This window comes from Babylonia areolata, chromosome 22 (assembly GCF_041734735.1).
Source record: "Babylonia areolata isolate BAREFJ2019XMU chromosome 22, ASM4173473v1, whole genome shotgun sequence".
Lineage (NCBI taxonomy): Eukaryota > Metazoa > Mollusca > Gastropoda > Neogastropoda > Buccinidae > Babylonia > Babylonia areolata.
The window spans coordinates 35,921,724-35,934,223 of NC_134897.1; the positions used below are offsets into that span (position 1 = coordinate 35,921,724).

At 42.0% G+C, this 12,500-nt stretch overlaps 1 protein-coding gene across 1 annotated transcript in view; it reads left to right on the forward strand.

Annotated features, from left to right (window-relative positions):
* LOC143297112 (MAM domain-containing glycosylphosphatidylinositol anchor protein 1-like) overlaps positions 1 to 12,500 on the forward strand; it is a 123,912-nt gene that overhangs the window by 62,417 nt on the left and 48,995 nt on the right. Inside the window, exons 2-3 of the mRNA XM_076609284.1 lie at positions 6,520 to 6,644; positions 7,729 to 7,945. Of these exons, the coding sequence (XP_076465399.1) occupies positions 6,520 to 6,644; positions 7,729 to 7,945 (342 nt within the window). The remainder of the gene's footprint in view (positions 1 to 6,519; positions 6,645 to 7,728; positions 7,946 to 12,500) is intronic.

Sequence of the window (12,500 nt, forward strand, 5' to 3'; positions counted from 1 at the left end):
ATCCTTTCATTATTTTTATCTCTATATTACTGTGAATGTTTGTTGGTGTCGTTGTTGTTTGTTTTTGTTGTTGTTGTTGGGGTCTTTGTGCGTGTGTGTGTGTGTGTGTGTGTGTGTGCGATCGTGAACGAGCGCACATTTGTGTGTATGTGTATTTATGTTTGTAGCGTGCGTGCCAGATTGCAACTGGCTAGCAAGCGCAGAATGTAAAAAAATAGGGGGGAAAAAAAAAAGAAAAGAAAAAAATTACAGAAAAAAGAAAAGAAAAGTTAATTAGCGCGTGTATGTGTGTGTGTGTACATATCTAAGGAATAAATAGAGTAAAAACAGAATCAGATAAAACAAACTACAAAAAAAAAAGTAAATAGAAACGCTGACAAACACACGCACAACGCTTAACGATACTGTACCAGTGCACGAGCGAGAGAGAGACAGAGACAGAGAGAGAGGGACAGACAGACACACACACACACATACAGAGACACAGCCACAGACACACACACACACACACACAGACAGACAGAGACAGACAGAGAGAGAGGGACAGACAGACACACACACACACACACACACATACAGAGACACAGACACACACACACACAGAGACAGACAGAGACAGAGAGAGACACAGAGAGAGAGAGAGAGAGAGAGAGAGAGAGAGAGAGAGAGAGAGAGGCGCTCTATTTACACGCCCCGTTAGACTGCACGTCAAAACAGCGGTGGAAAGTCCATCATGTGTGTGTGTGTGTGTGTGTGTGTGTGTGTGTGTGTGTGTGTGTGTGTGTGTGTGTGATTCATTGCGTTATGAGAGAGAAAGCTGCTACAACAAATCCTGCGACGGGTTGTGTGTGTGTGTGTGTGTGTGTGTGTGTGTGTGTGTGTGTGTGTGTGTGTGTGTGATTCATTGCGTTATGAGAGAGAAAGCTGCTACAACAAACCCTGCGACGGGTTCATAGTTGTTATTCTGTATGGGCTCGCACTTGGGAGCTTAGAGATGTGTTGAAGATCTATAGTGCAATACACTCGAGCGCCCATTCATTGCTCCTGAACTTATGTATTACTATGATATATATATATATATATATATATATATATATATATATATATATATATATATATATATATATATATATATATATAAGTAGAGTGATGGCCTGGAGGTAACGCGTCCGCTTCGGAAGCCAGAGAATCTGAGCGCGCTGGTTCGAATCACAGCTCAGCCGCCGATATTTTCTCTCCCCCTCCACTAGACCTTGAGTGGTGGTCTGGACGCTAGTCATTCGGATGAGACGAGAAACCGAGGTCCCGTGTGCAAGCATGCACTTAGCGCACGTAAAAGAACCCACGGCAACAAAAGGGCTGTCCCTGGCAAAATTCTGCCGAAAAATCAACTGCGATAGGAAAAGCAAATAGAACTGCACGCAGGAAAAAAAAAAAAAAAAGAGGTGGCGCTGTTGTGTAACGACGCGCTTCCCTGGGGAGAGCAGTCCGAATTATGTTGTGATAAAGAGAAATATAAATACACGCCACACACACACACACACACACACACGCACATATACATATACATGAGCACAGAAACAGTGTGGATTTGGATTTATATGCGAGCAACTTCTCAGGTTCAGTAGGGTTGTTGGTTGTTTTTTTGTGTTGGTTTTTTTTCTTCTGGAACTTTTCTTTCTTTTTCTGACAGAGAATTTAGGCTGACTTTGATTTGAAGTCAGTTTGAAGGAGTTTTTGTGTTCTCATGTGTGTATGATTGTATAATGTATATGTGTAGCCAAGCGCTTAGCTTCAGATTCTGCTTCAGATAGCGCTCTTAGGCTTTAGGTACTGAATAACACACACACACACACACACACACACACACACACACACACACACACACACACACACACACACACACACACACACACACACACACACACACACACATATATATATATATATATATATATATATATATATCACAGAGAGAGACTGAGACTGAGATGATTTCTTTTTATACATTCAAGGCCACAGCCCCACATGAACAAAGGACAATAACAAAATTTGTAAATGTCATCATCATAACTGCCAGTGTTTATGCAGTTGATTTCACAGCTTGTTAAAGAAATAAACTAAGACAATACTGTGTCTCTGAGCTTAAAAAGCTCTATATAGATACCATGCAAGGTTTCGAATAGTATTATCATCAGTGGATGCCATCAATAAACACAATCGAAACAAACATGGATATTCATAATACTTCTTTGGAATACGTTTCAGATAGAGAGAGGGAGAGAGGGGGTGCGGGGGCGGACAAAAAAGAAAGAGGGAAAAAATACATATACATTATACTGAAAAAAACAAACAAAAACTACATTTATTTTAATGTTTATCTGCCAGTCTTTTACTTTTCATCTTTCTGTTCTTATTTTGTGTGTGTCCACCCCCCCCCCTTCCTCGCACCCTCCGCCCCCCAAACCCTACCTACCCACCCACCCACCCACCCACCCTCTTGTAATTTATTTCGTTTGTTTCTTCCCCATCTTTTTAAAACAGACGCACATACTGACAGCTCTTAAGATCTTAGCGGCCGGAAAAAACAAAAACCAAAAAAACCAGAAACAGTTCCAGAGCACACAGTCTGTCGCTGGCATCAAGAAAGAAGGCAGGAAGAAGGGAGGAAGGACCCTGCATGCGTGGTGATGAGTTCACACAGACTGGCAGCGATTGATAATACTTAGCAGGATGAGGTGCTTAGTGCGTGGGGGCGTGGGGTGTGTGTGTGAGGGAGTGTGTGTGTGTGTGTGTGTGTGTGTGTGTGTGTGTGTGTGTGTGTGTGAGGGAGTGAGAAGGGGGGGAAAACTAAAGAATTAAAGGAGTGGAGAGGCAGTGAAAAGGGGGTTCTGTGATTGTAGTTAGTTTGGAGACTGACAACCCAGCCATGTGGAAGGTGGGAGTGGGGGGTGGGGGACATAGGGACGGAGCCGGGGCTTAGCGGGGAGTCTTCATTGATGAAGTAACGAAAGAAAGAAAGAAGGAAAGATAAAGGAAGCTTATAATTCAACATTGCGGCACAGGAAAAACGGACACCACCAACAACAACAACAACAGCAACAACAAAAAAAACAAAAACAACAACAACAACAAAAAACCAAAAAGAGAGAGAGAGAGAGAGAGGCAAAAAAGAAAGATGAAAAAGGTATATACATTATATTGAAAAACTAGATTCATTTTATGTATATCTGACAGTCTTTTACTTTTCATCGTCCTATTCTTTTTCTGTATGTCCAACCCCCACCCCCCTCCTCACACCCTCCGCCCCCCAACCCCCACCCACCCACCCTTTATTTCGTTTGTTTCTTCCCCATCATTTTAAAACAGACGCACATACTGACATCTCTTAAGATCTGAGCGGCCGGAAAAAAAACAGAAACAGTTCCAGAGCACACAGTCTGTCGCTGGCATCAAGAAGGAAGGCAGGAAGAAGGGAGGAAGGACCCAGCATGCATGGTGATGAGTTCACACAGACTGGCAGCGATTGATAATACTTAGCAGGATGAGGTGTTTAGTGAGTGGGGGCGTGGGGTGTGTGTGTGTGTGTGTGTGTGTGTGTGTGTGTGAGAGAGAGAGAGGGAGTGAGAAGGGGGGAAAAAAAAGAATTAAAGGAGTGGAGAGGCAGTGAAAAGGGGGTTCTGTGATTGTAGTTAGTTTGGAGACTGACAACCCAGCCATGTGGAAGGTGGGAGTGGGGGGTGGGGGATACAGGGATGGAGCCGGGGCTTAGCGGGGAGTCTTCATTATTGAAGTAACGAAAGAAAGAAAGAGAGACAAAGGAAGCTTATAATTCTGCATAGCGGCATAGGAAAAACGGACCAGAGAGAGAGAGAGAGAAGACAAGACGAGACAAATTCTTTCTTTCGAGGATAATAGATAAGCACTGATGTGCTTTTTTTTTTTTACATCCAGTCCTCGCCCTGAATAGGGTCTACACTACACAATACTAAACAAAAAGAAAGCATGGTGTTAGCAGAGATACATAACAGAGGAGAAGAAAAAAAATTAAAACAAAAACAACAACAACACACACACACACACACACACACACACACACACACGCGCGCGTTTTTCAATATATGTATTTACCTTGAAAGAGAGAGAGAGAGAGAGAGAGAGAGAGAGAGAGAGACGGGAGGGTGGGGGGGGGGGGGGGAGGGGAAGGTACATACATTATCTTGAAAAACTAGATTCATTTTATGTGTATCTGCCAGGTTTTTACTTTTCATCTTTCTATTCTTTTTCGTTATGTCCACTCCCCACCACCACCCCCATCTCCCACCTTTTTTTCTGTTTTTTTTCTTTTTCTTTCGTTTATTTCTTCCCCACCCTTTTAAAACAGACGCACATACTGACAGCTCTTAAGATCTGAGCGGCCCGAAAAAAACCCAAAAACAACAGAAACAGTTCCAGAGCACACAGTCTGTCGCTGGCATCAAGGAGGAAAGAAGAAGCTGGGGAGGAAGCACCCTGCATGCATGACGAGTTCGCAGAATGGCAGCGATTAATAATACTTAGCAAGGGGTTGCGGTGTGAGTGAGGTGTTTAGTGTAGTGAGGGGGGGCGTGGGTCTGGGTGTGTGTGTATGTGGGAGGGGAGGTGTGGAGTGATTAGCGGATGGGGTTAAAATGAAGGGGTGGAGAGGCGTGGGGGGGGGGGGGGGGGGGGGGGGGCTCTGATTGGTGTTAGTCTGGAGACAGCCCGGCTTAAAAACAACTACAACAACAACAAACACACACACGCACACACACGCGCGCGCGCGCGCGCTTTACAATCATGAGGTCATTTAACACAACAGGCTGCCTATACGTGGGTAGAGCCGACTGACGGCTGTCACTGGGCGCTCATCATTCGTATCCTGTGTCATTCAATCAGATTTCAGGCACTGCACACATATACACTCAGATGGACATTAACATTTTTTTTTTTTTTTTTTTACATGTATGACCGTTTTGTTCATTTATTCCGCCATGTAGGCATCCATACTCCGTTTTCGAGGGTGTGCATGCTGGGTATATGTTCGTGTTTCCACAAACCCACCGACCGCTGACATGCATGGATCGCAGGATCTTTAACGTGCGTATTAATTTTGATCTTCTGCGTGCGTATATTCCAGAATGTGTTCACACAATGGCAGGGATAATGCTTGGCAGGGTAGTGGGCGGATGATAGTGTGTGTGGGAGGGGGGGGAGGAAGGGACCGGGGGGGGGGGGGCCGTGTGGATGGGGGGGGAGTGGAATTTAGAGCGTGTACAGGGTGGGTAAGGGAGGGAACTGGAGGGGTTGGAGAGGAAAGGAAAATGGGGGGGGGGGGTCCGGGGGGTATTCTGGTTGTAGTTAGTTTAGTCCAGCTTAAATAACAAGAAGGAAAAAAAAAGGGAAAAGGGGGGTGGGAGGGTGGAGCTGGCGAGGGTGGTGGGGGTGGTGGTGGTGGTGGCTTCACTGATGGCAAGACGAAGAAAGCGTAATACAGCGCTCACAGCCCTTGAGATATAAAAAAAAAAAGATAAATAAAATAAAATAAAATGTTGGGAATGCACAAAATAAATGAAATGTGAAATGAAGAGAGAAAAGATTTTAAGATAAAAAAAAAAAACAACAACAACCAAACAAACCAAAAAATCCCAACAACAACAACAACAACAACAAAAAAACGAGGTTGATTTTTAAACCCTTTGTTCTTTTTTTTTTTCCACCGGCTTTTCGACTGTCTTTTTTGCTTGCTTGTTGTTTTTGTTTTTTGTGGTTGTTGTTGTTGTCATTTCCCTCCTTTCTTTTTTTTAAAATTCTGTTTGTTTCTTCTGTCTATTTTTCCCCCCATCATGACAAGAGACAAACAGTTCACTTCATTTGCCCAAGTAGGCGTCACTGCGTTCGGACAATTCCATATACGCTCCAGCACGTCTGCTTTAAGATAAGTAATAGAAAAAAAAATTCAAGTACACTTCTGCACTTTTTTTTTGTTTGTTTGTCTTTGTTTGTCATTCTTACTTTTCTCTCTCTCTTGTCCACTTTTTTCTATTCTCTCTCTCTCCCTCTTTCTCCTCTGCCTCTCTCTCTCTCTCATATTTATTTATTTAGTTAGTTTCTTCACAATCCCCCTCCCAAATTTTCCCTCGCGTTTTAATTAATCTTTTTAATTTCTTTCTTTTTTTCTTTCCATCATACCTATGTGCATCATTCTTTTCTTTTCCTTGTCATTTCTTTCTTTCTTTTCTATTCTTTCTTCATCTTCTTCTTTTATTGTGATTATACTGGTCTCAATAGTGTCTTCTTAATATATTTTTCCCATTCCCCTTTCCTGTTTTTTTTTTTCTTTTTTTTTTCCTCAAAGCCTGACTAAGCGCGTTGGGTTACGCTGCTGGTCAGGCATCTGCTTGGCAGATGTGGTGTAGCGTATATGGATTTGACCGAACGCAGTGACGCCTCCTTGAGCTACTAATACTCATACTGACACTGATACTGTTGTTGCTGCAGTGTCGGCAGCCCGCCCTTTGCGGTACACGCTGCCCACGTTCCTGGACACCCCGGTCAACATCACGGCCTATAGGGGCACTGACGTGGACCTGCCCTGCGCCGTCAGGAACCTGGGCCCCAAACATGTGAGTTTTTTTTTTTCTGTGGTTATGATTGTTTGATTAATGGTTTGATTAATTAATTAATCAATGAGTTAATTGATGTCAGTTTCAAGAGAGAGAGAGAGAGGGAGAGAGAGTGAGAGAGAGAGGTGGAGAGAGAGAGTGAGTGAGAGAGAGAGAGGGGGGGGAGGGAGATGAGAATGAGAATGACAAATGTTTTATTGAGGGTATAGAGTGTGGCAAACTCTTGGGCAACTAAACCACGTTTGGCATGATCCCTTACCCCAATAATGATGAGGAGGACGAGCACTAGATTGTTGACGACGACACGGTTAATGGACAATCGACAACAATCAAACAAACAAACACAAAAATTAAACAACGTTTTTGGCACTGACACCTCCTTGAGAGATTGAAACTGAAGCTGAAACTGACGACGACACGATTGATGGGCAATCTGCAGCAAACAAACAAATAAGTAAACCACGTTTGACATAATCCCTCACCCCACACACCCTTCCCCACCACCGAAGTTACTGTGGAGTGATGGCTTAGAGGTAACGCGTCTGCACAGGAAGCGAGAGAATCTGAGCGTGCTGATTCGTATCACACCGGCAGTCGCCACCGGTATCTTCTCCCCCTCCACTAGACCTTGAGTGGTGGTCTGGATACTAGTCATTCGGATGACACGATTGACCGAGGTCCCTGTGTGCAGCATGCATTTAGCGCACGGATAAGAACCCACGGCAACAAAAGGGTTGTCCTTGGGGAAATTAAGTAGAAATATCCTACTTCGATAGGAAAACAAACTACAAAAATCAAAACAAAAAACAACACAACTGCATGCAGGAAAAATACAAAAACAAAAAAAGAGGGTGGCACTCTCACTGTAGCGACGCGCTCTCCCTGGGGAGAGCAGCTCGAATTTCACACAGAGAAATCTGTTGTGGCCAAAAAAAGAAAGAAAAAAAGGTGGCACTCTCACTGTAACGACGCGCTCTCCCTGGGGAGAGCAGCCCGAATTTCACACAGAAGAAATCTGTTGTGACCGAAAAAAAAAATGATAATAAGAAGGAGATACAATACCTCCTGCCAACTCCTCGTTCAGGTGGTGTGGAAGAAGTACAACACCACCAACCCCATCACGGTGGGCGACTACGTGTACGACCCTGACAAGAGCTACGAGGTGCTGCGGCCCAAGACGCACGGCAACCCGCACTGGAACCTGCGCATCACCGACGTGCAGCTGCGGCACGCGGGCACCTACGAGTGCCAGATCTCCACCAAGGAGCACTTCACGCGCAACGTCACTCTCACCGTCATCGGTGAGGTTCGGTGTCTGATGACGTGTTTTTCGTGTCGTGACGTGTGTGTGTGAGTAGTGGGGGATGAGAGTGGCGAGGCTGGTTGGTTGGTTGGTGAGCTGGTTCAAATCGAATGAACTCCCCCCCCCCCCCCCCCCCGCCCCCCCGACCCAACCACCCCCCGAAAACGGAGTATGGCTGCCCTGCCCACATGGCGGGGTTAAAAACGGCCATACACGTAGAAACCCTTCTCGTGTGCAAAGGAGTGGATGTGGGAGTTGCAGCCCACGAACGAAGAAGAAGAAGAAGAAGAAGAAGAAATCAAGCTATTAATAAACAATAAAGAAAGTTAACACTAGTGATCCATGTATCAAGGGACACAATGTCAAGTATATACTGTCTATGCTACAAATTCAGCCAGCCGGCACACATATAAATAAAAAGGGACACGAGGGAAGTGTCTGGGTTTGTTCCAATGTACCTTTTCTTTTTTTTTTTCTTTTTTTTTAACCTGTGTGCTAGCTAAATTTGTAGCATATGCAGCGTTGACTTGAAATTGTCTCCCATGTACGTGGAGAGAGAGAGAGAGAGAGAGAGAGAGAGAGAGAGAGAGAGAGAGAGAGTTACCACTCTTCCTTGTTTAATAATCCTTTACTCTCATAGCCTCATTATTCTTTAATTCCGATTCAAATCATGTTTCTTGTAGGTCCTGTTCGATTGGTTGGCTAGGCTGGTGCGGATTTTTTACTGGTTGGTTGGTAGGTGGGTGGGGCGGTTCAAAACAAACCCCAAATCGAACCTTGTTGCTTTTAAGTGCAGCTGACCTCAAGGAGGCCATTTCAGGGTTGAATGCCTGTCATTTCTTTAAACTTTTCGAAGTGGAAAAAAAAAAAAAAAAAAAGAAAAAAGAGTTGAATGGTAAGAATGAAGAAGGCGTGTGAAAGCACACACACACACACACACACACACACACACACACACACACACACACACACACACACACACACAAACAAAAAAAACAACAGAAAATCGTTCTGATGCTCCATGACCTGCATGCAACTGAGGCCCCCACACACACACACACACACACAGTTATATGGTAAGTTGGTGGGTTGGTTGATGGGTTGGATGGCATGCGCAAGTAGTAGTGGTTTTGTGATGCTTTTTTGTGTGTGTGTGTGTGTGTGTATTTCTGTTTTTAATTAAACTAACCCCTTGACCACTGCTGCTGACAGGTATGCTCGTCAATGATGGGCTGTCCGAGATAAGACAGAGCTATATAGGCCAGGATGTCAGGCAGTACAGTCCTCAGTCTGCTACATGGTCTTTCCTACCTTTTTATTTTTATTCATTTATTTCATTCAGTTTTATTTTACTATATTTATTTATTGTTTGGGAGGGGCGGGCGGAGGGGGGAGGGGGATTATATTGTTCAGTGAAATCAACGATAGCATCGAAAATGCATTTAAAAAAAAAAAAAAAAAAGCAGAAACTGCACATCCACTTCACGTTACAGTGACTTCACGTTTCAGTGGAGTGATGGCCTAGAGGTAACGCGTCCGACTAGGAAGCGAGAGAATCTGAGCGCGCGCTGGTTCGAATCACGGCTCAGCCGCCGAAATTTCCCCCCTCGCCCCCTCCCTCCACTAGACCTTGAGTGGTAGTCTGGACGGTAGTCATTCGGATGAGACGATAAACCGAGGTCCCGTGTGCAGCATGCATTTATAGTGCACGTAAAAGAACCCACGGCAACAAAAGGGTTGTTCCTGGCAAAATTCTGTAGAAAAATCTACTTCGATAGGAAAAACCAAACCAACCAACCAAACAACAACAACAAAAAACAAACCAACCAACAAACAAACAAAAAAAAAAAAAAAACGCACGCAGGAAAAAAAATGCAAAAAAAAGGGGGGGGGGGGGGGGGGGGGGGGATAGCTCTGTAGTGTAGCGACGCGCTCTCCCTGGGGAGGAGAGCAGCCCGAATTTCACACAGAGAAATCTGTTGTGATAATAAGAAATACAAATACAGATACCAGTTCATCGATGTTCAGCCGTCCAGGGGTTAATAATGAAGGGTGGGGAGGAGGAATGGAAACAGGCATTGTCGGGGATGGCGGGTTTTGGTATAGGTTGGCTGCCTTCCCGAGAGTAGAATAGTGGTGTTGTTGTTTTTGCATGTCCTTGTTCTGGTTTGATACACAAGGCGGACGGTACGGAGAAATTAATTACATGATGAGACCACTTTCTCTGCTCGATACTTATCTTTTGTTTGATGATGCATTATCAATGGTCAGAGTGATTTTTTTTTTTTAAATTCTTGTATTGTACAGGTTGACAGTGTTTAGAAGAATTTTCTCACGTAATCCAAATCAGAATATTGCATACTTAAATTGGTTACTGGTGTTGTGTGTTCTGCTTAAAAACAAAACAAAACAACAAAAACCATCGACTCTATTCAGGTCACTTGAATGCATGACTGTATACCAATGCATCTTAATTGAGCAATATGGTTGTGTACAGTTTGGAAGTATTCGAAGCCAGCTCATGAAAAGAATAGTTGGGAAGTCAGGTTGTTTGTACTTGTTAGTGATATTTTGCGCTGTGCTGGAGCAAATGATTTACTCGGTATCTTGTATTCTAAAAAAAAAAAAAAGGATAAAGAAAAAAGAAAAGAAAAAAAAATCAGAATAAGAATAAATTGAAAAGAAAAAAATCGTTTGATGGTCTACAAAAAGAGTCATATTCTCTTCAAAAAGAACTTTCTGCTTTATGAGGTATGTACACCAGCTGAACGATAGAACAAGGGTCATTTTGTATGGATAAGATTTTTTTTTTTTTTTTTTGGTCTGATTCCACAACACGTGTCCAGTGTTTTGCATGCCCTTTTTTAATTTTAATTTTCTTTTCTAATTTTCTTTGATTATTTAACACGATATTTTACTAAAATATGTACTCTGTCCATGAGAGATTAGAACTAAAAAAAAACAACAACAAGAAACAACAACAATGTGCGAGCATACTTGACAGTGGGCAAATAGATAGAGAAACAGATGGACAGATAGATAGAGAAACAGATGGACAGATAGATAAACATATGGACAGATAGAGAAACAGATGGACAGATAAACGGGTAGATATAGAAACAGATGGACAGAAAGAGAAACAGATGGGCAGATAGAGAAACAGATGGACAGATAGAGGAACGGATAGATAGAGAAACGGATGGACAGAAAGAGAAACAGATGGACAGATAGAGAAACAGATGGACAGATAGAAAGATAGAGAAACAGATGGACAGAAAGAGAAACAGATGGACAGATAGAAAGATAGAGAAACAGATGGACAAATAGATAGAAAAACAGATGGACAGATAGAGAAACAGATGGACAGATAGAGAGAGAAACAGATGGACAGATAGATAGAAAAACAGATGAACAGATAGAGAAATAGATGGACAGGTAGGTGTATAGACAACTAGATAGTGGTTTCTTTTTTCTTTTCTTTTTTTTACTTTTCTTTTTTTGCCGAGAATGTTGTGATGTGAAGTGATGTGATGAAGTGAGTGACGTGTTTTGGGTGTGTTTTTTGTTTTTTTTTTTGTTGTTGTTTTTTTCAGATGCCAACCCGCAGCTTTACCCCGTTCGTAAACCATGTAAGCATTTTGTTCCTTTTCTTTTGACCTTCGCTTTACTCAGTCATTGATTTATTCATCTACTTAATTATTCATTTTTTACTTATTTACATATCCATTATTACTTACTTAGTCATTGATTCATACATTTAATTGATTATTCATATATATATATATATATATATATATATATATATATATTTATTTTTATTTATTTATTTTTTATATCTATTTATCTATTTTGCCTTCTGTTGAAGAAGAACTAATCTTTCATTGTACGTTCATTCATTCATTCATTCATTTATTTGTTCAATAATTAATTGATTTATTCATTTCACTGTCTGTATATTATCCATCTATCTATCTATCTTTTTTTTTTCATTTAATTCCGAGATCTCTTCTGTCAAAGAAGCTGTATTACTGTGTCTAGTTGTTTTTATTTTATTTTATTTTTTTTTTTTATTCTTTACTCACTCCTTCTTGGCGATTTGTAAGAGCGCGTTCCTCTGTGTACTGGTCGTTTGAAAAGTTGGTTTTTTTTTGTTTTCTTGTTTGTTAATCGATTAACGACAAAACACAGTCTCGTGAAATTTTGGACACACACTTCTTGAGGTATTGAATAATAACAGCACAATGTTTAAAAAAAAAACACACAAAAAAACACCTCTAACATCAAAAAGTTTTCTTAACAGCAGGAAGTGAAAACATATATTTTTTCATGACGTCAAATGTGAGGGTGGTATAAATGTGTGTGTGTGTGTGTGTGTGTGTGTGTGTGTGTGTGTGTGTGTGAAGACTGCATTGTTCATGAAAAAAAAAAAAAAAAAAAAACAACAAACAAACAAACAACAACAAAAAACCAACATTGTTTTCCACAAAACACACCCTGAGAATCCTCATAAATGACGAATGATTGGGAGCCTTTACAAACTGCAAATAAACTTG